Below are 25,663 nucleotides of genomic sequence, written 5' to 3'. Positions count from 1 at the left end.
CTGCGGGAGCCCTCCGGGACCTGCCCTTCGTTCCGCAGCTCCGCTGAGCTGCTCCAAGATGACTCCGCCAGTCACAGCCTCGGCCCGGGGCCTGTCCCTGTCCCTGCACGGGCACCTCCTCGTGCGGTGGCTTCCGGGGGGCCGGTGGGGACAGCCCTGCGGCAGCGGTGCAGGGTGAGGCACGGACCTCCGGGGAGGATGGATGGGCAGTCACCAGCAGCCCTGTCACCGCGGGGAGCAGCTGTGCCACCGCAGCCACTGTCCGGCTGTGTCATCGGGTCCCTGCTCGCCACGAGGTGGCACCAGGGCTGCGCTGCGGAGCCGCACAGACCCCTGTCCCCTGCCCGCCCCCCGGGGCAGCAGCCCAGCCCGCTGGTCCTGCCGCCATCCTGTGGCTGCCTGTGGCCAGGCCCAGGCCTGACACACTCATGTCATGAGTGCCCTCAGCCTGCCTGTGCCTGGCATCGCTCCCCGGTCCTGGGGAGGGGGTTGGGAAGGGTCCCCAGCACAGGCAGGACAGGAGGGTGGGAGATGCAGGGGGACACCAAAGCTGCCTGTCATTGCTGTGGCAACTGAAGTTACCCCAGGCTGCCTGACACAGTTGTCGTGGTGACAGTCCTGGTGACTGTCTGGCAACAACCTGGTACCTTCCTGCTAATTAGTGCAACAAGATAACGATGCTGCCACCCTCGTTGCACAGTGCCAGGGCAGGAGCTGCACCCACAGCAGTGCCAGGGCCCCCTGGCCCCCCCAGCCCCTCATCCCTGCACACCTGGTCCCACAGGGTCCACACGGTGACAAGGGTGTCCCCCAGCCCCTTGTTCCTGACCCCATGGTGCCACCCCTGATACCACCCTCAAGAGCTGGGGCTGTCCTGTCCCCACAGGCACAATGTCACCATGAGCCCTGCACATCCCTCCCTGCCCAGCATGGGGAGGATGTCACCAGGCACCCCTGGGGACCTCCAGGGCCATGTGCCACTCCGAGCAAACCAGCCTCAACCGGACGAGGCTCAGGAGCGTCCGGCAGGGCCCTTCCCTCCCGCAGGAGGTTTCCTCGAAGACGAGCAGGAGGAAGACTCCAGGGGGGGGACATCCTCCCTTTGTGGGCTATTGTTGGCCTTCCGTCACCTGCGGTGGCCGAGGGGTGACTCAGGCCGGGGTGACGTGCCCAGCAAACAGGACGCGGAGCGGGGAGGGCGCGTGTGGCCCCAGGAATGCGGAAGCCAGTGATGGCACTGGGATGTGGTGACAATCCCTTGGGAAGGCAGGGCCTGTCTGTCATGGGGGTCCCTGCTGCACCCCACAGCCTGGCCAGTGCCCCCAGGGATGAGCTCCTGGACCCACTGAGCTCAGTCTCCCAAAGGACACCCCATTTTGGGGGAGCAGTGACCCACACTGTGGCAGCAGAGGGGGGCTGCAGGCAGACCTGCCCTCAGGTGCCCACCAGAGCAGAGGGTGTCCCCTTCCCACAGTGACAGACACAGGCAGGGCTGTGACGTGGTCCCCAGATATCCCTGTGGCACCTTTTCACACCCTTACCCCCAATATATCTCCTCCTCACCCCCCCACAACTTCCTCAGAAAGGTTACCTTCATGACCTGCTCCAGCCTGGGGTCCTTCCCACAGGTGACAGTCCTCCACGAACTTTTCCAACACACCTTCTTCCCATGGGATACAGTTCTTCACAAACTGCTGCAGTGTTCACAATGGGATGCAGTTCTTCAGGAACAAACTGCTCCACCATGGTTCTCCACAGGCTGCCTCTGCTCCACCATCGACCTCCATGGGCTGCTGAGGGACATTCTGCCTCACCATGGTCTGCTGCAGGGGAATCTCAGCTCTGGCATCTCCTGCCCTGCCCTTGGTGGCTGCCAGGCTCTTCCTCTCACATCTTCTCATTCTCTCTCCTCTTGTCATGCAGCAGGTGTTTGGTTGTTTCCCTTTCTAAGGGTGTTGTCCCCAAGGTGCTGCCACCATTGCTGGTGACTCAGCCTTGGTCAGTGATGGGTCCATCTTGCAGCCAGCCCTGGGTCTGTTGGACATGGGGGAAACTTCTGGCAGGTTTTGCCTCCCCAACCCCCCACCAGGTCTGCGGGGGCTGAAGGGTGGTGTCCTGGCATGGTGGGAGGTCCCCAAGGCCTCCCCAGCAGCATCCCCAGGCTGAGAGACCTCAGCTCTGCTTTCCAGCAGAAGCTGGATGAGCTGGGGGGCAGTGGGGTGGGGGGCTGCAGGTGGACCCCTCTGCAGCCACCACTTGGCTTGGGGGGTACCAGAACAGTTTCCTGCTCCCTTGGGCACCTGGGAGAGGAGGCTGGGCTGTAAGACCAGGGCCAGGCAGGGTGGGGGGTCCCAGGATCAGTCTGGGAGGGGGCTGTTGGAGCCAGGATGGGGAGGGGGGTCCCAGAGCCTAGAGCCAGGCTGGAAGGTGGTCCCAGGACCCTGAAGCTGGGTCTGGACTGTGGGGGGAATGTGGTGAGGGATCCCTCAGAGGGGATGCCAGTGGGGGGTTCGGGTTGAGAAAGGAGTCCCAGGATCCCGGGACTAAGCTGGAGGGTGGTTCCAGAGCCCTGGGTCTGGATCCGGGCTGTCGTGGGGGATCCCCAGTAGGGGATGCCAGTGGGGATACCGGGCAAGAAGGGGGTGTCCCGAGGGGGTGCGGGCCCTGGGCGGGGCGGGGGGCGGACCCACCTCCTCGGGGGCCCGGGGGCCACATGACCGGGCGGGCGGCGGGGCCGGGCCGGGCTCTCACCGCCTACAAATGCGTTGCTCCCTCGGCGCGGGGCCGCCGCCGCCCCCAGCCCCAGCATGGCCGCGCCGCGCTGGCTCCTGGCGCTGCTGCTGCTGCTGCTCCTCCTCGCCCTGGCTGCCGCGGGTGAGTGCCGGGACTCCCGGGCAGGGGACGACCCACGCACGGGGCTGGGGACTCCCCTTCCCCCATCCCCCTTTCCCTTGGTCCAGCATCGCTCTGTGCCCGCGCTGGCAGCGGGGGGATGGAGGGGACCGTACCCGCGGGCAGGGTGGGCTGCGCGGGATGGGAGGGACTGACACCCTCTCGGGCTGGGGAGGGCGAAGCACTTTTCATGGTGCCAACAACAGCCCCTGTCCATGCCGATCGCCGGGGAGCCGTCACTGTCACCGGCTGCAGGACCCGCCTGGTGCCCCGGTGACAGCCCGGGGCTTTGCCGGACGCTGCGGCGGGACCCGCGGCCCCTTCCCCGGCCCTGCTCCCCGTCCTGACTCCGCAGGGCACGACCACGGGCTGAGACCTGGGCTGGGACCTCCGGCTGGCACCGGGGCATCTCCACCAGACTCCCCGGTGACCGGGAGAGCGGGCACTGCCCGCGGAGAGACTGTGAGGGTCTCGGTGGACCCTGCGCGCTTCTGGCAGGGAGGAGGGCTCTGGGAAAGGCTGGGGGACGAAGCCTGAGGCTGGACTGCTCCCCGCCCCTTGGCAAGGCCAGTGGCAGTGGCCGCACGAGGTGGCCATGGCAGCCACAGGTGGCTTGGCCACCTCGGTGCAGGAAGCACTTGGCCGGCCAATGGCTCCTGCTGGGGGCAATTCAGGAAAGGGGCGGCCCTGCCTCCGGCCGGGCAGCCCCACAGCGTCCCAGTCCCCCACGCTGGGCAAAGGGACCTGGCTAATGCTCTTCCTGCTGTCTCCAGGGCCGCTGTCGCCGGACGGGCAGGGAGCGGAGGACGGGCTGGTGCGAGCCCTGGTGCGGCCGCGGGGCGCCCGGCGCGGGGCCGCGCAGCGGGGCGGCTGGCGCAGGTACCGGCGGCCCCGGCCCCGGCTCTCCCACAAGGGCCCCATGCCCTTCTGAGGCAGGTGAGGAACAGCGGGGCGTGGGGGGACGCGGGGACACGCGTGACGCTGCGGGGAGGGGCATCTACACCTACCTGGCTTTGCTCTCCTTGCAGGGTTGCCACCAGCCCTCCAGGGATGCGGCCGCCACCGCCCGCCCCGCGTCTGCCTGCTCTGCTTGTCTGCCGGCCCCGACGGGGGTCCCTCCCGTGACCCCCTCGCTGGCCTCACCTCCTCCCTGCGGCTGATCCCTGCACCGTGCCTGGCACGACGGGTGTCCCGGCTGCCCTCACCGCCTCGGCGCCGGCTGGGAACGGGTGGCCCGGGCAGGTCGTGGTGGGGCCGGTGCAGTCCCGGACAGCGGCTCAGCGTGGGCTTTGTGGAACGCACTTTGTGACTGAAGGAGCTTCTCTGCAGGGGTCTATGAGCTCCCTCGGGGCGCCTGCCCCATCCCTGCCCTCTGGGGGCAAGCACAGAGCTTGTCCTGGTGGGAGGGTCTATTTATTCCCGTGGTGCTAATTGCACACCTGAGTGAGCTGCCTTCCCCTCCCTGGTGAGCAGGGCTTCCTGTTCCTGTGGGCAGATCCGCCGTTCTGGGGACCCCTGAGGCACGGGGTGCCCACCCAGGACATTGCATAGGGTTCTGTGCTGCTCTGCCCACTTCACACCATGGGACAGTGGGAGAATGGGGGGCACTGGGGTCTCTGTCAAACACTGACATGTGCCAAAGGGGGGCCCTTGCTCTGAGTGCTGCCAGGTTCTGCTGACCACAATTCTCATGTCTGTAAAGATTTATTCTGTGTAAATATGTCTTTATAATAAAGAGTTATGATGACAGTAAACCCTTATTTCTGCAGGTGTGGGCATGGGTTGCTCATCTGTCAGTGGGGAGGGGTCCTAGGGCAGCTGGGGGCCTCTTCCCCAGCCCAGTACTGGCAGAGAAGATGCCCAACAAAGAGAGAAACAAGCTGCAGGGCTGCCTGTCTTACAAAGCTGGGGAGGAGAAGGGAGAAAAACAGGTGGTCACAGTCACCTGGGACTGCTGGGGGATGCAGGGTTGCTGACCCCAGCCAGGACAGCGTGGGGTGGGTGGCTGTGGGTGCTGGACCCTCAGGTTGGCAGTGCTGCCCTGAGCCCCTCCTGGAGTTTAGTTCTGCTCATCTGATCTCACCTCCGTGGTGCCTGGCTCAAGCAGCCAGGGGGACTCAAGCAGCTCATTAGCTGAAGCCTTTGCTGGGATGCTTTACTCTGGGAAGGTGGTTTTTCTCCTGGGAGTTATGGGTGCCTCTGCCCTGCTCCAGCAATGCTGCCCTTGCCATGGTTTCCAGCACCCACAGGTGCTGGGTGAAGCAGATGGTGCAGCTCCTGTGTCTGGAGCAGGGAGGAGGGTCTGGGCCTAGGCTGGCCCCAGCATAGGGAGGATGAGGCTGGTAGGACAGGCAGGGACTGTGGTGGCTGCTGGAGCTGCCTCTGCCTGCTGGCTGCTTCAGACCTGGGATGCTCCAGCCTGGGATGTTCCAGCCCCAGGGATGCTCCAGACCCTGTGAAGGGCAGGCAGCTGCCCCAGTGCTGCAGAATGGTGCTCCATGCCTCTCACTGGTCCCTTTGGTCTCTGCTGCCCTCAGACAGTCTCACAGTCACCACATCCTGAACCTACCAGCCCCAGGCACCCATCCCCACAGCCACCCCCACAGCCCCCACAAGGGAGCAGCTGAAGATGCCTGATACCTGGTATCTCCCTCAATGATATTCCTGACCCTGCTGTCCCTGGCATCTGCCTCTGTTTTCCCCATCCTTGGTGTCCCCATTCCAGATGCCTACATCCCTGGTGTCCCCATCCCAGTGTCCCTGTCATGTCCCCCCATGGTGGACTGAGGGTCCCTGTAGGACCTCGCATATGAGTGGAGGCTGAGCCTTGCACAGGGATGGGACCCCCCGAGACAGGACGTCCCCCCTGGCCAGGATCCCCAAGCAAGGCAATGCCTGTGTGGGGCCTCCAAAACCCATGTTGTTTGCAGGAAGCCACAGACGAGGAATGTCCCCGGGTGGAGGGCAGCTCTGCCCTGCAGCGTGTGGAGCAGCGGGCAGGGGGGTGGCAGCTGTGGGGACACAGGCAGAGGAACGGTGGCCGGGGGGACACGGGCAGGGGGGTGGCAGCAGCGGCGGGGAGGGGGTTAAGGAGGCCCCGAGGAACGGGAAGGTTGCAGCTGCGGGGCTGGAAGGGGGAAGCAGGGCTGGGCCCAGCTGGCCTCCATTAGCTCATCCTCCGGGACCGGGGCGGGATGTGCTCCCGGCCACACGCCAGCCCGCTCTGCCGCGCTCCGCCATGGCCGGGGCTGGGCCGGGGCTGCCGCCGCCCTGCCTGGCCCTGGCACCCCGGTTTCCAGCTCCACCAGCCTCCCGGGGCCGGCGTGGCCACTGGTGCTGTGATGGGGCAGGATGCGGTGACCCGGCCACGGCCCCCCCGCGCTGACACCTCCTGCTCTGGCTGGCCCGGGGGGAGTGGTGGTGGGACCAGCACCTACAGTGCTGCTGCTACTGGTTTCAACGGCGAGGCTCGTCCCCCTGCACCTCAAAGCAGCCCTCGGCACCAACGGTTTGCCCCCCACCCTGCCCACGGGCTCCTGCAGGCAGGCCAGGCAGCCGGGGGTGGGCTGGTAGCCCCCCAGTGGAGCCCCCAGCCCAGGCAGCCGCGCCCCGTGGCCCCGCCGGGCATCGCCCAGCCCCAGGCGTTGGCACTTGGGCTGCAGCCAGGGGCTGCACAGCTGAGCCCTGACCCCAGCCCTCCCGAGCCAGCCTGGAAGGGGGAGGCCAGGGAGGACCCCCCGGTTGGGCTGTGGCCAGCCAGTGCTGGAGGAAAAGGCTCCTGGGCCGGGAGACCTAAGGAATCTCTGGCTTTTCCTGGCCTGGCCGGCTGCCCGCAGGCAGGTGGGAGGCTGCCGGGCTGCCCCACGTTCCCCGAGCACCGTGTGCCAGGGCAGCCCCTGCCAGGCTGCCCGGGGAGCCAGAGCCCTTGCGCGGCGGCAGGGAGAGCGCTGGGACACGAGGGCAGCGCTGGGGACAGCGACAGGGACACAGGGACAGGGGCACGGGCAGCGTGAGCAGGGAAAGGCACGGCTGGAGCAGCACCTCCAGCGGCGGGGCTGAAGACGGGGGGCTGCAGGCTCTCCGGAGCCAGGGGTGGATGGCAAGGGCCCACGGGCAGCCCCCACCCCTGGCGGCTGCCCAGCTGCCCTCCCTGGCTGGGGGTCTGGGTGCAGGTCCCAGCATGGGGAGGATGGGTGCTCTGCTGGGTCCCGGCTCACCGAGTGGGGAAGTGAAGATGCCAGGAGTGCTGGGAGAGGGATGGGAACAGGCTGAGCTATTGTAGAATCACAGAGTGGTCTTGGTTGGAAAAGACCTTTAAGATCATCAAGTCCAGCTGTTAACCCAGCACTGCCAAGGCCACCACTAAACCACTGGAGCCTGCCAGGCCTTGGGGATCCCTGGCTGCACCCAGGAGGATGGGCAGAGCTTTCCTCCCTGCCTGGGGTCAGTGATGGGCATCCAGGCTGAGCACAGGACACCAGCTGTACCAAAATCCCAGGCCGACCCCAACTGTTTCCAGCAGGCATGTGTGGTTGGGACACCACCAGCCCCTGGTGTCCCTGATGGGCTACAGGCATGTATGAGTCCCCCCCCCGCACAGAGCAGCGGCCAACAGCCCCCAAGGACCCCCGTGCCCCAGCCAAGCCTGGAGGATGGGCAGGCCCATCCTTCAGCCTCATCCCTGGGGAGCAGCGAGGCTTCGCGCTCGCTCCGGCATTTCCGCCGGCAGTGGCAGGAATGCAGCGGCTTTGGGAACAATGCCGGCACCTTGCGCCGGTCCCCTGCGTGACGGGGCTGGAGCAGCTGCCCGGGCACGGCCCTGCTCTCAAGGAGCGGGCAGGAAGCAGATGGAGATGACACCGGCGGCCGCTTCCTGCGGCAGGACACGCTGGATTTCTCCAATACTGCTCCAGTCACTGAACCAGCAGGGCTGGAGGAACCCGGGGTGCAGAGCCTCACTGCTGGGGCCTGCAAGAGCCCCGTGACAAACACACCTTCCCCCGTGTGGCATGTGCCAGGCCAGGCCATCTTGGCCGGCGGGCAACCAGCACCAGGCTACACGTTGCCCGTGCGTGAGGAGCCTGCAAGTGCTGCCCAGGAGCTGAACCAGGGGGAGGCTCTGCCACGGTCCCCAGCTCTGCCCAGCCCACTGCTGGGGTGGTAGGTGGTGCCTTTGGGTGGCTCCAGCCCCCAGAGCCCTGGGCAGGGAGGGCAGATCCTGGCACAGCTGTGTGTCCCCAGCCACATCCCTGAGGGACGACAGGCTGGCTTCGAGCGCCCGGCGCAGCCCCACACAACCTGGCACAACAGAGGTTTATTTGGAACAAACCGTTTCCCAATAAATTATGTAATTTAAAAATTTTAAAGGAAAAAAAAAAAAAAAAAGAGCCACAAGGTAGGGACCCCCCCCACCCCACCTCAGCCTGAGCACATGGGGCCCACAGGGCCATCCTTGGGCTGAGCACAGGCACCGTTGGGGGGCAGGGACTGCAGCCCCCTCCCCACATCTCTGGCACCCAGAGGCCACCCAGTCCCAGCCAGGACCCTGCTTAGTGTTTCATGGGACAGGCCTCCCTATCGCACCCCCCAGGGGTGCCCCCTCTCAGCTGTGGGTGACCCTGGCATTACAGTACCTCCTTGCCAGAAAAACACCCACCCCACCTGCCCCACAGGGGGTCTCCTGGGTCTCGAGGTGGATTTCTGCCTCCTCTCTCCAGTCCGTAACCTCTGGTAGCAGCTTGGAGGGGAGAGGGGACAGCATCCAAGGGACCCCTGACCCCAGCTCTGCCTGGTCACCCACCTGCAGCTCTGCAAGCAGAGGTGGGAGGGGACAGGAGCTGTGTCCTGCTCTGTACCATGCACAGGGACAGCCCTGAAGGAGCAGAGGGCAGTTCACTGTCCTGCCTGACCTGGCCCCTCCTGTCACCCACCATCCTGTGCCCCAGCAGGGAGCTGGGTCACAGGGGAAAGACAGAGGAGAGCTCAGGTGATGGTGGCAGGAGACTGGAGCACAGGGAGAGACCTGTGCCACATGAGAGAGGGGAGAGAAGGCCCTGGCACAGGGAAGAGGCCAAATGTCCAGACAACCTTCCCAGGAAAGCCAGGGCCCAGCCTCCATTACACAGTGATGTGGCAGAAGGGGCACACGCCCAGTGCCAGCCTGGGGCTGAGCTGGGGTCTCTGGTCAGCACAGTCCATACAAGGGACATGGGGCACAGGCTGAGGGCACCCTCTGTGCCACGGCCCCACCAGAGCACTCAGTCTCCACCCTTCCCCGCAGTGGCTCCAGGAGGATGGGAGTGAAAAGGAGAGAGAAGCATGAGTCGGGTACTGGTGACACTGGGATGGGACGAGGGGGCTGCTGGCACAGTGCTTGGGTATCAATGGATCCACCCAGCTCCCCGGGAGAAAGCAGGAGGCTCCCGTGGTGGATGGCAGTGCAATGAGCGTGCAGGTCCTCTGCAGCACAGGGTACAGCCTTGGGAAGGATTTGGGAATGCATTCCTTCCACCTGTAAACACGGCACCTGGGGGAGCCGAGAGCCCCCCTCCCGGGGCGGGACCCGCGGCAGGGTCACTCCTCCTCCCCGGCCAGCAGGAAGCTGCAGAGGAAGCCGATGGCCCGCTGGCGGTCCTGCTGGCTCTGCTTGGCCTGCAGGTTGGGTGGGGGGCGCAGGAGGAGGCTGGAGAACAAGGCGGCTGCAGGGGGAGGCAAAAAGAGCTCCTGGTGAGGAACGGAGACCCTGGCGGGCACCGGGAGGGGGTGACGCTCCCGTGGGAGCGACGCAGGGAAAGGACCCGCTCACCGATCATGGCGACGCCGACGTTGTTGTCCTCCGAGTGTTTGAGCAGCTCTCGGAGGAACGAGATCAGGTAGTGAAAGACGCTGCGATGGCAACGAGGCAGCTGGGAAATCACCTGCAAGGAACACCGACAGGCAGCTCAGCCGGGGCTGCGGGCAGCCCTGCCCCTTCTCCGGGGTCCCTGCGTGACCCCCTGAGCGAGACACGAGCCCAGAGAGACAGCAAAGGTCCCGGGAGCAAGGCAGAGCTCTCAGCAACATGGGGAGCTGCAGAGCCTGAGCAAGGGTGGGGACGGGCAGCCCCTCACCTGTCGGCACAGCCGCCTGCTGTGGGAGCAGTCCAGGCACCGCTGGTACAGCTCGTAGCAGACCACGGGCTCGGGCAGAGCCTCCAGGAAGATGAGGAGGGCTTCTGCCACGGAGTGGTTACTGCCCGCTGGAGCGGTGGGAATCAAGGGGCACACTGCGCCTACAGACCCCTTCCCTCCCCAGGCTGCTCCTGCCTCTCCCCCTTCAGCTGCTCAGGCTCTGCTTCCTCCCTGTGGGTCTTGCACGTTCTCCACCTGCCTAACTGCCCCCTCCTCCTCCTCTGCTGTCCCAGTCCATCCACCCTGCACTGCCTTTGCCCACCCTCTAGCCCCACAGAAGGTCTCGCTCCGTTAGCCCCTTCTCCAGACCATGCTCTTGGGAAAGTCAGGCACAGCAAGGATACGGATTTTCTCAGGGATACTGGTGTCCAGGCAGTCAATGATCTGCTCCAACTCTTCCTGCATGCCTGGAGTTTGGAACAGGTCCTCCTGCCAAAAACAGCACAGGGATGGACAACGCCACCTTCCTCACAAAGCCTGAAGCACACAGTGACAGCAGGGTGAAAGCTGGTACCCCCAGCCAGTGCCTCAAGCGCAGGGAAAAGCCTGTCCTATAAATACCACACTGGAGCTGATCTCCAGCTGCTGCTGAAGCAGGTCACCAAGCTCTCCAGAGCTTCCCAGCATGGCAGAGGCCTCTCCCTCACCTGGTGGCAGCCATGCTTGAACAGGTGGTCGACCAATAGCCAGATCTCCTTTGGCACCTGCAGTGGCATCTCACTTGGATCCCCAGTGTCCAGGGAGCCCATCTGCAGAAGGGATTTCTCCTGGTGGCAAAGAGCACACAAAGTCTCAGCAATACCTCAGTCCCTCTGGAACGGCCTTGGTAAAGAAAGCCTGGAGATGAGAAGAAGCAGGACCCAGGACTCACCTGGCCCTGACTTGCTTTTACAGCCGAGAGCCATCGCTGATATGTCCCAGCTCCACTTCCTCCCCCTGCCCCACAGGACAACCTCCTGGTTCACCACCAAACTGCCCAGGCCTCTGCCCCTCCTCAGAGGGGCTCTCCAGCCACACCAGCTCCCACAGGATGGGTCTCTTGCTGTCCAAATCCCAGCTCCCACCCTGCAGCCGATGCTCTGGAGCACGAGGAGTCCTTCTGCCGCATTCACTTCCACATTCAGGTTCCATCCAACCACCGTGCCAGCTCATCCAGCTGATCTCCTCTGGATGCAGAGCCAAGGACATGACCTCCTGCCTCCTGTGAGCTTGGACCACACCTACCCTCTGGGCTCTACAACAGCCCCGTTCTCTGAAGTTTCTGCCCTGGTTTTCCTAAGGAGAGGTCTCTGCTGAGCACAGGCTACCCTGACACCATTGTCACATTTCCCTGCCTACTCACGCAAAGCAGCTGACGAGCCCAAGTGCTCAGAAATCTCCCTTGCACCAATCTGTGATGGGATCAATGTTTTCCCTTGATTTTCCTCTCCCTTACGGCCCTGTGTGCCCTGGGGAGGAAGCCACGCACCGCTCCACACAGCACATGCAGCTGAAGCACCAGGGAGAGCGGCAGGAGCACAACCCGAGGACCAGCAGGAAGGAGCAGCAGCAGCAAAGAGCTCCACCCCAGCTGCCACAGCTGTGCCCGCTGTCCCTCTGCAGGGCACACGGTGGCCCCTGCCCAGCTGGGGCTGGGCACAGCAGACCCCTGCCTGGCACGGGCAGCAGCAGTTGCCCCCTACAGCCCCGGGTTTGCCCCGGCCAGCAGACACCCCGGCACAGAGGAAGGCTGGGAAGCAGCAGAGAGGGAAGGCTGGGAAGCAGCGCGCTAGGCAAGCGCGTTCCAGCTCCCCTATAAGAGGCAAAGGTGGGAGCTGAGGACCCTCTTTGAAAGCAAAGGACTCCCCAGCCCAGGGCACTGCGGCACCGCAGCGGCACCGGGCTCTGCCAGGCTGCCCTGGGGAGCTGCGGGACCCGCCGGGCAGGAGCCCCTCCAGCTGCTTAGAGCAGAGGAGGAGGGGAAGCCTGGAGGCTGAGGAGGAGGAGCTGCGCCTTGGTTTCCTGAGCACCGAGCGCCCTCTCCTGCCGCCTGGCAGGAAGGGAGGGCGGCCCGGCCATGGCCTCCCCGCGGGGAGGAAGGTGCTCTGTGCAAAAGGATGTTCTCAGCCGCCAGGCACCAACCTCCTCCCCTGCCGCCGCTGGGAAGGCGCTGGGAGCTTTATGTGGCTCAGCACCGGGTTCAGTCCCCCTTGGAGAGGGAACAGCATTTCCTCTCCTGTTTCACTCCATCACTGCAGCCTGGGGAAGGAGATGCCCCCCAGCCCTGCACAGAGCGAGCTCAAACAAGTCCCCAGACACCTAAGCCGAAGCAGGGAGAGCAGGAACAAGCTCCACATGCACCCACATCTCCCACTGCCTCTTGGCATGACAGATTTGACTGGCCTGGTCCCCAGCACAGAGCACAAGTGTCAAGGGAAGCAGAGACCCTGCTCCAGCCTCTGTGGCAGCCTGAGCTCTGCTGCTCCAGGAAGCAGAGGAACATCTGCCTCCCTCGGCCTCCACAAGGACAGGCCAAGAAGGAGAGAGCAAGAGGCTTCAGTGTTCCAGCCCATCCCTCTCCCCACTGGTCTGCAGAGGGTGAAACGGTGAACCCCATACGCGAGTGGCTCAAGCTAATTCAGATCTGCACAAGGTTGCCCATCTTTTCTGGCAACAGCTACCACTCCTGCTTGGATCAGGAGAGTTGTTTGTGGGGTTTTTTTCCTCCCCAAGCAAATTTGGTGAGCTTTAAGCAGCTCGGTCAGGCTGGCCTATCTTGGCTCCATGGGGTCACTTTGTGCTCCTACATGTTCTCACCAAGCCCCCAGCTGTGCTAAGAGGCTTTGCTGGAACCAGGGCTCCCTCTGCACCCACCTCCCCCCCTCCTCTGCTGAGAATGAGGGGAAAGCTCTTTATCTACAAGCAAGTCACTGAGAAGCAGATTCCCCAGCTCGAGTTACCTTTTCTAAGAAGCTGTCTTCTCCCTGAGAGCAGTGGGAAAGAGAGAAGAGGAAAAAGTATGGTTAAGAGAGAGACCATGCACTCCCAGATTAGCAGAAACCTAATTTGCATTACAAGACCCCGCTGAATGCCAGGTCCTTCACAAATTTTGCTGACACGGCCAAAGTTAAACCTGGGGTGAGAGATCTGCCTGCCAGTTAGAAGAAATCCTGCTCACATGACGCAAAACCTTGTCAGGATTTCTACAAACTCCTCCAAGGGGCCTTGCAGCCCCACTGCTCCCTGCCCAGCAAACGGGCAGCTGAGAGGTGTCCACCAGGAAGAAGTTCCCCTGGTCAGAAATAAATATCCCTGTGTTATTTCAGCCATCTTCCCTTGTGAGCAGGCCAGAGAGAAACATCCACTGGCTAAATCTGTATTTCTGAGCATGTGGCAGCTGTGGAGTGAGCAGGCCCCCTAAGCAGCTTTGTGCAGAGCCAGGGAAGCAGGGTTTGCTCCAAAGGCCAGGCTGGGCCGTCCCGAGCTAATAGCATTAACCCCCTGCGAGGAGCCCGGCACAGCCCGGGGCCAGCCCTGCGGGAGCACAGCACCCACCGCAGCCTGCGGGGAGGCCGCAGGAGGACACGGGAGCGGGCTGCCCAAGCTGAGACTCGGCAGGTCGACCTTCCAGGGTGGGGACAACCAAACGGCATTCCAGGGCTGGGCTGGGAACACGCAGGGGCGTGCCTGCCCAGCAGCACCTCTGCAGGGCCTGCGCCCTCGGGGGGCTGCGCTGTGGCCCAACCTCCCGCAGGGCACAGCTGGATCCCGGCAGGAGCTGGGCTGGGTCCTTCTGCAAGGCAGGGAGGGCGGGCAGCCACACTGCACAGGAAAGGGCCTTCTTTCCTGAGAGGGAGTCATCTCCAGTCCCACCACCACCTGCTGCTCACCTCACTCCCTGTGGTGTTGTTCCACACCATCAGCTTCAGGAGACTAACCTGCTCCTGACAAAGATCCTTCAAAAGGCTTTTAAAAGCCCACAGTATGAGCTCAAGAAAAAAACCAGGATAAGGCACTAATACTGAAATCCCAAGGATGAGATTCTCCACTGTCAGCAGCTTCTCCCAGGAGAATTAGGAGAGGCTGTCCTGCAGCTCAGCCCCTTATCAAAAAGACAAAAGGTGATGAGGGCACAAGTGCCCCTCAGGCACACACAGTGGTTCCAGAGGGACAAATACTGATGCAAGGCGCGGTGAATCCTGAGGAGAGGAACAATTACCTCTGCACTGCAGAGGACCTTGCACACCACAGCTGGTGTGAGAGCAACCAGCCAGAGAGGCCATGAGACTGGCCATGTGCTGAGCTGCACTCCTCAGCACACCAAACAGCACCAAATCCTTGCTTTGGTCCTCCCACCCCTGCTTGGCCTTCCCCTGAGGAGTGCCAATGCCATAAGCATCTACAAGGAAAAGGATCCTGGAGCCCAGTCACTGTGGAAGAAGTCTGGGCACCTTGGAGGACAGCATGTCAATCACACCTCTTAGGACACACCAGTACCACCCAGCTGAGCCTGCCAGCACCAACACACCAGCAGCACAGAACACAAGGTGCTGGGATCACGTTGTTGTCCCACTAAACAATATTTAGAACCTACTCAGAAACAGGGGATAAAGTACAGGCTGTCAGGAGTCGTGGTTATGGTGGAGGGAAACAACAAAAGAACACCTCAAGCTCTGGAACAAGTAAATCAGCTCAGAGCCAGCACAGCTGACCCAACATGAGGACATTCCTTCTGCTTTTAGGAGTAAAAGGAAGGGAATGTGCTCTCTCCCTGTAAGGAGAGCTGCTCCAGAACACTGCTACTCACCAGGTCAATGAGCTTGGTGACTGGAACTTCTCGGATCGGCCGTCTCATCCGGCATAAGGCCTCCAGGGAGGTGCCAAAGCAGCTGGGCAGGTAGGTCCCACTGATGGTAAGGAAATAGTCCTTCCCTCGGTCCAAGTGAAGGACAAGGATATCCTCAATTTTATCCTCGCCAGAGTTCAGAAGGGTTACTGAGTCCTTGCTGACATACACATCTAGTGAGATCTCTGTGCTCTCATCTGCAACAAAGAGGAGCTCTCAAGAACAGGCAGACACTCACCAAAAGGGACAAGGACAAACACAGTGGCAGGGACAAAGGCCACAAAACTGAGAAGACAAATGGACAAGAATGATGACAGTAAAGGTGGGATACAGGGAAGACAGGTAGGTGGGAAGGGACATGGGGTGGTATTGTGCAGCAGTACGTGCTGCAGAACTGGGGTACAGCTCACCTGGCTCCAGGTAACCTTCACAGGGCTCAGCCCGCAGCCAGGGCTTACAGTAGTGGTTATCATTGAGCTTTGGGATGAAGGAGAAGTGACAGGTGACCTGCCCGTTATTGGTGATCTGGAACTTCTGCTTCTGCAGCTGACGGAACTTCACATTCTCAAACTCAAACTGCAGAGCAAAGAGAAAGCACCAATCCCATCAGTGGTCCCAGGCACCCAGACTGCCCAGCAACCCCTGCTGAGGAGAGCCCACACAGCCCACAGATCCCCAGGGAACACCTGCCAAGAGGCCAAGACAAGATGTTCCTTCTCATCCAATTCCTGATCATAAGTTAAAGTTCAATTTTCTGCAAACCAGTTTACTGACGCAAAGTGGTTCCAGCACTTCTGAGGCTGCTGTGTTTGGGAAGTGGACAGTGACCCAGGTTTCATCCTCACCTCTCTCCTGCTCAGCTCCAGTGAAGGAAGAAAGTCATTCTCCATCCTGTCCATTAAACGAACAATGTCTTCAAACAACTTCCGATACTTATGCTCATCCACAACCTTCACCTGTGGAAGATCAGGAAACACTCAGCAAAGTTCTCACCACCTTCACAGGAAATTCTTTTGATCCCGGGTAAAATGCAGAAGTGAAATCTCTCTCTAAGCACTTACCATCTGCAGCTGGAAGGCCACGAGAATTTGCACACATGGGTGCACCCGCGAGCTGCACATGCACTTTATGCATGTTCTATCTCTACAGATGTTACTAAGGTCCTTCTGGGCACTGATCACACCACTGGGAGGTTACTGGGGGTGATGTCTGTGAGACAGCACTGGCATCCTGCAGGATTACTCCTGATTCTCCAGAGGAGAAAGGCTCTCCTTTAAGGAGACCTGAGCTACCTGGGGAGCAGGAGGTAGCAAAGCCAGACTGGGACCACTGATCCCACCCTGGCACACAGGAACCTTACCCCGATGCGGAACAGGGCACTGACAGGCTTGTGGTCACTTGTCTTCAGGTCCATGTGGCTGGAATACCGGAGCTGATGGATGTTCCCTCCTCGCCAGAGGATCCGGTCGCACCACGCCGGCACGCGGCACTTGCCGCTGCGAAGAACTGCAGGTTACCAGGGAAGCCCAGCAATCCCAACCAACATCCAGGTTGTTCCTCCCTCCATTCAAACCACCGATGACTGCATCAGCAGTGATGGGATGAAGTTCTGTCACTTCCCTCAACTCCACTACTGTGTTCTCTCTTCTGCTCTCTTCCCCTTCCCTAAACAATAGCTAACATTCCTGTTCTTTCCAGCACCAGGAAACAGAATAACTTCAGACAAGATTGTTTCCAAAGCCTGAAGCCACGTGTACTGTGATCCAAGCTGCACTGGTTTCTTTTGCGGCCAGATCTTTCTGCCCACTACAGTCTGATCCAGCAGTTTTTGTTTCCAATAGGGAAAGTGGACTCAGCTGTTACTATTATGTTATGAAGTCTGAGTCCTGGGTTATCCTGCATGATATCAACTGCTGTGCTGAACCATAAACACGGGCAGAGTAAAACCCAACTACTGTGTGGTTTGAAACTCCTTCTTGGGAGCTGCTCCACCTAAAGCAAGGTTCTGCTGCAGATGCAGAACTGTCTGTGGGAGGCACCAGGCAGGGAGCTGCAAGCAGGAACCACTGCTGCTACCAAGTCAGGGGACAGGATGACTCAGAGAGTGTTTCCTTACATCTTTGATACCTTTTATACTGTTTGTCTGTGCCTGGTAGCAGAAAAAGCCCTCCAGGGAACCCTGGATGTCCAAGTCTCCTGGAGTCAGCAGCACCCGAGGTGTGAGGAGCCTCAGGGCACCCAGAGCTGCTGATTGCAGAACAGAGCACGGCTTGTCTGTGCACTCCAGCCAGCACCTTCTCATGGAGGGGAGTTTCCAGCTCCAGGAAGCAGGAAATCAAGTTTTGTGAGAAAATGCTTTTCAAGTCATAGGTAAATATGTCCACTGGCAGGTGACTCACCTGGAGTCCCAGCGATCTGTCTTGGAGTCATATTTATACGTGGGGATGAATTTAATCTCTCCCTCGGTGAAATCCACAAACGCTTTCTTCTGAGTGCGCTGAATGTTCAGCTGGGCAGAAAAACAACATGTTCTGAAAGAGCCAGCAGCACAGAACCAACAAACCACCCCAAACACCCCCAACCCTGTGGCTTTCACAGAGCAGAGTGCCAGAGAGCAGATCTACATGCAGAGCAACCCGTGGCCATGGGACTCACCAGGCATCCCCAAACTCTCTTGGACCTGACACCTTTAACAAAGGTAGAAATGCAACACACCCATGGAATGTTTATAAAGGGACTGGATACAAATTGCCACAGAACTGCTCACCAGACCATGCAGACAGCATCAAACAATAGTTAAGGGAAATATTAATTGCTCCACTTGTGCTAAATGTCTTAATCAGTTCTCAGGCTTAAGCATAACCATCATGAATATTTCACTGCCAATCATTTTAGCAAAAGCCTCCAGGCATGTGCTGAGCTGACAACCTGACACCACCTTTCCTTTCTTATTCACTCTTCTGAAAATCTCTTCCTTGTTTTCCTCACAAAATTCTAAGCTACAGCTGTTTTCTGCAGGAAGGCCCCCAGCTCAGCAGAAACGAGCCAAGAACAGAAACCACCAGGTTTACTGCTGAACTGTGTCAGAGGTAACAGTACAGTGCTCCTGTGTGTTTCTCAGGCACAACCTTTTCTCCAAGGCACCTCTGGAGCTGCCCAGGTTCTGCTGTGCTGCAGAGGAACAGCAGGAGCCCAGCACTGAGCTCAGGCAGCCTGGCTGAGCAGACCTTGGTGCCAGCCTCCAGATCAACACCTCTCCCACAGCAGCTTTTGTGGCTTTCACAACTCCTATGTCCTACCTTGCAGTTTGCACCTAACAGAGAACTCTGCTGATGAGATGCAAAGACATCTCCACAGCAACTGCCCAGGTCACCCACTAACCCTGGTGTCATGGACAAGCTGGTTGTGTTCAGGGGTTGATGTCTCCAGGACACTCTTAGCTTGGTCTGGGGTCTGGCATCTACATCTGCAGACAGTTGCTGCAGAGGGTCTCTGCTGCTCCTCCCAAGCACAGGCACATCTTAAACCAAGAGGACCTCACAAATAAGGAGCACAGATAAGCAGAGTTCACTGACCTGGTCATATGTCAGCAATTTCTGAAGCTCGTTCTTGGTGATAAGACTTTTCACCTCACTGGCATCAGGGAGACAAAGCCTGTAGTTCAGGTCTCCTAGCCAGATGACGACACTGGAAACAAACATGGAAGAGAAGAGCCAGGGGTTAGTATCACAAGCCAGACATGGAAGAAGACATGTAGGAGAATAGAGGATTGGCTGCTGGTGATTAATGTTCAGACTCATGAAAGACAAAAGGAGACATGAAGGATCGAGTCCAACAGCAGAAATGCCACATGGCAGCAGATACCACAGTCCTAAATCCACTGCAATCCCATATGGGACTGAAGACTGAGTGTGACAGGAGACACGTGAGTTTGCCTCAGTCTGAAAACAGCCCGAGAACACCCCAGCTCCCTCATGCAGTGAAACCAGCCCCATCTCACCGAGCTTCATGACCTCTCAGCTGCACAAAACCCATCTGGTACTCGGGCTCACGTGTACAGGAGAGGGAGCAGCCAGCTGGGCAGGCTGCTGTGTGCGTGCTCAGACCTCCTCTGGCACCGTGGTTTGACCTGATCCTCTTCCACTGCCTTCAGCCAGGCCAGGACCCCCCCCGTCACCTACCCAGGACTGGCAAAGCAGAATTGGGCTCCTCTGGAGTCTGTGACCTCCTGAACATCCGTCCTGCCTCCCTTGTCAGCCATGCCTCCTCAGCCCCTGCTCTCCCTCTGCACTTTCAAACAGATGCACAGCCTTCCCATCACCAGCAGCTCCAGAAACACTGCTGGTATTCACTCTTTACTCCATAAAGGTTTCATTTAAAGATTAAAATCTAACCCCTCTCTATTATCAAAGCTCTTCCTGTTTAGAGTCAAACTTCAGAATTTCCATTAGTGGATTATCAAGGATAATCTAATATTTGAACTTTTTTCTGTACTAATCCACTCCACATTCTATTTTCATTTTTTAAATGGTTTAAATATTAACCACAGAAGTATTAGTAATTTGTATCTGGTCTATGAGAACTTAATTTATATGATTTGCTGTGTACATGTTTGAGTTGAATTATTCAGCACTGCTGTCATCTCATAATAATAATAATAATAATAATAATAATAATAATAATAATAATAATAATAATAATAATAATAATAATAATAATAATACCAAGTATTGCCTGATATAAGCCAATTCATTTAAAAAGAAATGGAAACAGCAACACTAAAGTGCTTGATACTCAAAAAAGCCTGAACAGCTCAGCCTCTGCCCATCCTGCTTTCCCTTTTCCTCCCCTTCTCATACTCCCACTTCCCATCACAAAACCCTTGGCATCCGCACTTCCATGATTAACCAGAACACTTATCTGCAGGAGATCTCCTGTTGCTGCGATTCTGACTTGATTTGGATTCTTCAGCACCAAAAGGGAGCAGAGAGAAATGAACTCACTCGTGTTTGGTGATGCTGAGCTGAGGGAGGCTGTCGTTGGGGGTGACAAAGCTCAGCCGGGCACAGATGTCCTTGTAGTCCTGGTTGCGCCGCTCGAAGTCCTCCACGTGGGCAGCCAGGTGGGAGTTGACCAGGCAGAAGGTGGTGTTGTGGAACACGAACCTGACGGCCACGCCGCCCTTGTTGCCCTGGGGAGAGCAGGGAGCAGTCAGGCATGGCACGGGCAGGGGAACGAGTCCAGGCTGTGCTGCTGCTTGCACAGATAGATGGGAGCAGGCAGCTGGTGACTCACCATCTTTCCCATGATTCCTGTGCCCACAGAATCCGTCATGATCTCCCTGATACTGCTCAGCTGCTCCTTCTTAGCAAATATGAGCAACATCATCCCAACCAGACGGACCATTTGCACCTGCAGACATACAAGAGGTCCTGAGTTCCCAGAAAGGCAGTGGGAATGCAGCTCTGCTCTGCCTCATGGTCCACTTCTCTGGCTCTAAACTGGCCAGAATAAAATCCTGCTGCCACAACTGAAGCAACACTGTCCCAGGGCAGAAGCCTCTGGAAGATTTCACCTCATCAATTACCCTGTTCCTTCAAGGAAGAGTTATTTAATTTACTAGCTCAAAACACACCTTGCTGCTTTAGTATAAGGGTGAGGAGGTAACACAGAGAAAGAATACGAACCTCCTGCTATGAATCTGTTGAGCACACAGCTCCCCTGACACCCACCTCGTACTTTATGAAGTTATTTTGATCCTCATCTTTATAAATTACCACTTCAAGGTACAACAGAAATAGGCTCTCCAGCTTTACCGTGGCACATGTGACACACACACCAGGTACACACAAGCCCAGCACATCCCTGCTTTCTCCAGGCACTGCTCTCTGGGCCTGGTGAGGAAAGGAAGCCCATTTCTCTTTTCCTTCCAGTCACGACAACTCTGTGACAAGACCCCAGGACACTGAACACAACTCACTTTCTTATACTTGGCCTGAGGGTGCAGGGCCTTCTCCACAGCAACCAGCCATTCCTGCTCCTTTGCAGAATCAAAGTAGAAAAAAGCCTCCGTGCTGAGGTCCAGCTCCTGGAACCTGAAGAACCAAACCAAGTCATCACCCCCTTCCCCCACAGGAGGGCCCAATGTGAAACCTCCAGCAACAGCTCTTCTTGGAAGATGTTCCTTGCTCCCACTTGCTAAATACAGCAGCAGGATTTCACCACGGTGCCTCTGGGACCCAACTGCAATGCCCTGCAGCAGCCACCCAGCCACCCCTCTGAGAAGGCTGCCTGCAGGCAGAGGACAGCCAGAGCTCTGTGGGTGCCTCAAGGAAAATCTGCTTTGTTATGTCACACCAGCCTCGTTTAACCCAATACTCTGCCTCATCCACATGGCTCTTTCCCCTCAGACAGCTCTTGAGACATAGCTCAGCTTTAGGAGCCTCTGAGAACGTGACAGGAATTCAAAATAAACACAGCCCACCAAGCAAGGGTGACAAGAACCCCAGCCCTGCAAGTGAACCCGAGGTCGTGGCTGCTCACCCGATGCAGTAGAAGTCTGGGGGCTCAGTGTCACACACCAGCCAGGGCTCCAAGCTGCTGTCTGGGGACTGCCCGTTCACGTTCCACGTGCCCACAAAGAACCTACAACACAACAGCAGCCCGAGTGTCAGAACACACGGTGACACCATCACTGGCCAGGTCTCCTCAGCACACGCAGGGCAGCCCCCGTGTGCTGGGCCCTGGCAGCTATGGGGGCAACAAACCCCTCCTGGGCCTGGCTCACTTTCAGTGACCTCAGCTCGGGCGTTTTGCTGAATGCAACAAAACTGAAGACATTCCATTAGGGCCAGCCAACATCTGGCTCTTTTAACACCATGTCATGGGGCCAACGCTAGGACAGGGTGCTGGGACAGCTGCCTCTGTCTGCACAACTGCTTCGGCCTTACCCGAGGGTGAGGAGATCTGACACACATAGGGGACAGGAGGCAAAGGAGAAGCTGGTCCACAGCCACCTCTGGACCAATCCTTGTGTAGCCACGCAAGGAGGCCACACAGCAGCAGGTGTCAGATCTCCAGCCTGGGCTAGACCTGAGCTCACCAGAGAGATGAAAGAGCTTTGTCTCTGAGCACACTGCCCCTCAGACACAGCTCACCTGAAGTTGTGGAGGTTGACATAGGCCTTCTCCCTCTTGGTAAGCAGGTGTTTGAGGAGGCCTTCCCTCTGCCCCGACTGGGTGCTGGGCAGGAACATTTTGCGCATGGTGTTGGTGACTTTTGACTGGTCTCTTGATGCTCCTTCTCTTTCTCGGTGAAACCTAGGAAGGAAGCAAGAGCAGAATTAAAACTGGTTCTGCTGTCTAGGAAGAGAATGAAAAAGGGAACAGATTCCCCACATTGCTTACTGCCTGCTTTGAGGCACAGGAGGAGGGGGCGGTTCCCGGCGAGATCCCGTTTGGTGGTTTTGCATGTTTCTTTTCTCTTCCAGGCTTAGACTGCTGAAGTCATCCTCAAACCCCAGAGCTCCTATAATGAAAGCACAGTGCCCTGAGAAACCATTTAAAACTGCTCAGAGCAAGAAGGAAAAAATATAACTCCAGAGAAAGTGAACAAGCAAATTGTAATGGCAAGCTATCAGCTCTGATGACTCAGAGAATGAGGAAGGGGCACCGACCACAAGGCAAGACAGGAGGGAGTTTAACATGCACAAACCAGGGCACTAGGCAGGAGCTGCACTCTGGAAGGAATGAAGGGCCCAGGGCAATGGATTCCAAGGACTGAGATGTTTTATGGTGTGTGGGTTGATGTGAAGTGAGGGAACAGGGCAGAGGGCAGCCTGAGGGCAGGGTCAGGCACAGCTCCCTGCCCTGAGTGCCCCACTGCTGCACAGACCCCAGAGCACACCCAGGGGACAGCTCAGTACCTGGAGAGGCCTGTGACAGAGCTGGGAGCTTCCTCTCCACCTGGTGCCAGCTGGCTGAGTCCTTCTGCTCCAGAAGAGAAGCTTTCAGGTGGGCTGGAAAAAAAACCCAAAAGCCCTCCCTGTCAGAAACTGCTGGAGGTCAGAGGATTTCACCAAGACGACGACAGCTCTGCTGACCTTCCTGAATGCTCTGCACTTCCGAAAGGAACGCCAGGCACCGCTCCTCGTCGGGGATCTCAAAGAGCCGCTCGGCCGTCCCGTCCCCTTGCAGCCGGACCTTGCAGCCTGCTGCAGGCACAGACACCTCGCTGTCATGGGGTCTGGGCCAGGGGACAGGCCCCCAGCCACCAGGCTTTCTGGCCATCCTAACAGCTCGCCAAGGAAAGCCAACTTCCAGCTATTGTTTCTGATGGAAATCTGCACCTAAGCAGGTTTCCCTGTGCTTCCGAGATATCCCCCCCACCCGGGGTGTCGTCAGTCACGTTCTCCTAGTTTTAGGAACACTGTGATCTCACAGAGAAGAGCTCTGAAAGTAGTAAGAAAAATGTCTTGAAAGGGAAGGCAGAACGGGTGACTGGACAGAGCTTTGTCAACAAAGAAACAGGAAGATGGTAACTCAGGCTCAGGAGAAAGAAGTGGAAGGGAGGTGAGAATGGTTCAGGGCATGGAGCAGGGCCTTGGGAAAAGATTTAGGTAGTCAAAGTTTGGCCAGTACTTCAATTTGGGCACTTAAGACCATGTCTGTTTTGACACTGACTGTCTAAAGGAGCCAGACAACAGTGCCAGAGGCAGCACAAGTCCTGCTCCACCAAAGGCAAACACCAGGAGTGGGGGCAGATGGAGCAGCAGGAAAAACATGGACTGCCCAGGGGGCAGCCCAGAGGAGCCCTCCCCATGTTGCAGGACTTACTGCTTGTGGCTATATCAATCAGGAGAGTCTCCTCTGCCTCTGGAAAAGAGAAAAACAGGATCAACAGAGTCCAGGCTGAATGCTGCAGCAACTCAGGACTCAGAAGAGCATGCTGCCTGCTGCCAGCCACACACTGGTCCTCACTGACACCTGCACTACTGATGATTGAGCAGGAGCAGGCATCCCTGGACAGCCACTTCCCACAACCAAAGTGTCCCAGGGGACATCCCCTAATGCTCAGGCCTCTCGTGTACCTGGATGGCTTGCTCTACATCAGTGTAGCTCCTTGGGGAAAAAACAACCTGACAATGAACTCTAGAGTTTGTCTGCACAGCAAAAAGCTGCAGAACCACACTGAGTTACAAAGAAGGGCAGAAGCTAACCCAGGAAAAGGTGCTTTTATTCCCAAAGAAGCATTTGCCCCAGGACAAAAGCTGCTAATTAAGTCCTTCCAAGACAAGGCCAGAACTCTTTCCCATTCCACGGGCAGCTCTTTGGACTCAACAGCTTGCCAGACCTCACAGGAATTCTGATCTAAACGTGCAGGAATCAGAGCAGAGCTCCCCACTCTTGCCACGATGGAGCAGACAGACCAGATTCCTACCACTGCAGACACGAGCTGAACCTGCTGCCAACCCCCCCATCCGAACCAGCCAAGTTCCTCACAACCACGTGCTGACACGGAGCACACCTCTGGGATGAGGACAAAATAGGATCCCATAAACCACGGGTTTTATTTCCACGGGGAAAGGTTTGATCTACATGGGTGCTCAGGGCACACTAAGCTAGGGGTTCTCCCTGAACAGCAGGGGATCCCTGCCAGCCCCCCAGAGCCTGCTCCAGGACTCAGTACCTTGGACACATTTAAAGCGGCTGTTGATGGGAACGTACTCCGGATCAGAGTTTTCTTTCTTCTGTGAATGGATAACTACCCTGGAGACAGAAAAAAAGGCTTGTACAACCACAGGAACAGCTCCCTCCTCGCACAGACAGAAAGGTTAATGGAGTCACAGGAGCTGCATTTCCAGAGAAACTCAGTGTGGGGGTTCTATGGCTGGGACAGGGGAAGAGAAAGGGGGAAGAGGCTCAGCGACAGGAGAGGTGGGTGCGCGCGGTGGGGCGGTCGGTGCCGCTCGGCTCTCCCCGCTGCCGGGCTGGGCTGGCGGCTCCTCGGGGCAGCGGGGCGGGAACGCGGGGCTGGAAGCAAACCCTCATCTCCCGGCTCGTCCCCGCGACGAGGGGGAACCCCGGGGCAGAGGCGGCCCCGGCCCCCGCCCCGGCCGCAGACAGCCCCGCCGCGGGCTTCGCCACCCGGGGGTGGGAAACCGGCCCGACCCGCGGCGGCAGCACCGGCCGGACTCACCGGGCAGACACCGCAGCGAGCCCGGGCCCCCCGCCCCGCCCGGCCCGGCACTCACCCGTAGCGGCCGTTCCGCCGGCCCAGGCTGAGCGCGCACGGCACCCGCTGCCCGGCCCGCACCTCCACGCCGGTAACGCTCTGCGCCCGCAGCTAAGGAAACCGCCGTCGCCTGCCCTCCTCCCAACCGGCCCACCGGCCCCCCAGCTGCCCGGCCCCTCCCGCCCCTCCCGGCCCCGGGCAGGTCCCGGCGGATACGAGCAGGCCCCAGGCGGCGGCGGGCGGCTCCATGGCGGCGCCTCGGTCTCCCGGGGACTCCGCGCTGCTCCCGGCGCGGGGCAGAGAGGCACCCGCCGCCCCACACTGCCCCCTGGCGGCGGGAGGACCGAGCCCTCGGGACACGGCGCAACGGCGAAGGGGCGGGGCCGCGCCGGGGGGGGCGGGGCCGCGCCGGGAGCACGCGCCAGGCTCCAGACAGGCCCCTCCCGGGGCGCAGCCCTCACCTCCCGCCACGGCGGGTCAGGGTCCCGGTGCTGGTCCCTCCCGCCCCCCGGGAAGCGGCGCGGGAGGCCCGGCTCTGGTCCTT

General features: G+C 59.2%; 2 protein-coding genes across 8 annotated transcripts; one reads left to right on the top strand and one right to left on the bottom strand.

The window, feature by feature from the left end:
* The first annotated feature begins 2,807 nt into the window (after nt 1–2,807).
* Nucleotides 2,808–3,823, top strand: APLN (apelin). Its single transcript, XM_051630566.1, has 2 exons — nt 2,808–2,874; nt 3,666–3,823. The coding sequence occupies exons 1-2, from the start codon at nt 2,808–2,810 to the stop codon at nt 3,821–3,823; spliced, it is 225 nt and encodes a 74-aa protein (XP_051486526.1).
* A 4,368-nt stretch (nt 3,824–8,191) lies between these two features.
* On the bottom strand, nt 8,192–25,407 carry OCRL (OCRL inositol polyphosphate-5-phosphatase). 7 transcript variants are annotated; one of them, XM_051630243.1, is made up of 24 exons: nt 25,336–25,407; nt 25,139–25,218; nt 24,574–24,653; nt 23,721–23,759; nt 22,988–23,098; nt 22,811–22,903; nt 22,293–22,413; nt 22,044–22,205; nt 21,430–21,531; nt 20,867–20,981; nt 20,182–20,298; nt 19,890–20,077; nt 18,462–18,573; nt 17,286–17,395; nt 16,247–16,382; nt 15,732–15,842; nt 15,297–15,462; nt 14,848–15,083; nt 13,001–13,024; nt 10,709–10,828; nt 10,406–10,490; nt 10,002–10,129; nt 9,698–9,809; nt 8,192–9,590 (listed from the first exon to the last, which is right to left on the bottom strand). In XM_051630243.1, the coding sequence occupies exons 1-24, from the start codon at nt 25,366–25,368 to the stop codon at nt 9,466–9,468; spliced, it is 2,706 nt and encodes a 901-aa protein (XP_051486203.1). In that variant the 5' UTR covers nt 25,369–25,407; the 3' UTR covers nt 8,192–9,465. The 7 variants fall into 7 exon arrangements, with proteins under 7 accessions (XP_051486203.1, XP_051486204.1, XP_051486205.1 ...); XM_051630244.1 differs by having other exon boundaries at nt 22,988–23,095; XM_051630245.1 differs by lacking the exon at nt 13,001–13,024.
* Nucleotides 25,408–25,663: the final 256 nt, after the last annotated feature.

Source organism: Apus apus, chromosome 12 (genome assembly GCF_020740795.1).
Source record: "Apus apus isolate bApuApu2 chromosome 12, bApuApu2.pri.cur, whole genome shotgun sequence".
In the NCBI taxonomy this organism is placed as follows: Eukaryota; Metazoa; Chordata; class Aves; order Apodiformes; family Apodidae; genus Apus; species Apus apus.
The sequence above is the reverse complement of the archived record's forward strand: the minus strand, read 5'-3'. Positions and strand labels throughout refer to the sequence as shown.

Coding starts and splice junctions, on each gene's coding strand:
- APLN (XM_051630566.1), top strand. CDS start 2,808: ATGGCCGCGCCGCGCTGGCTCCTGGCGCTGCTGCTGCTGCTGCTCCTC. Junction 2,875..3,665: donor CCTCGCCCTGGCTGCCGCGG/GTGAGTGCCGGG, acceptor TGCTGTCTCCAG/GGCCGCTGTCGCCGGACGGG.
- OCRL (XM_051630243.1), bottom strand. CDS start 25,368: ATGGAGCCGCCCGCCGCCGCCTGGGGCCTGCTC. Junction 15,463..15,731: donor TGGAGCTGAGCAGGAGAGAG/GTGAGGATGAAA, acceptor TTTGCTCTGCAG/TTTGAGTTTGAGAATGTGAA. Junction 10,130..10,405: donor CAGTATCCCTGAGAAAATCC/GTATCCTTGCTG, acceptor CCACCGCTCCAG/CGGGCAGTAACCACTCCGTG.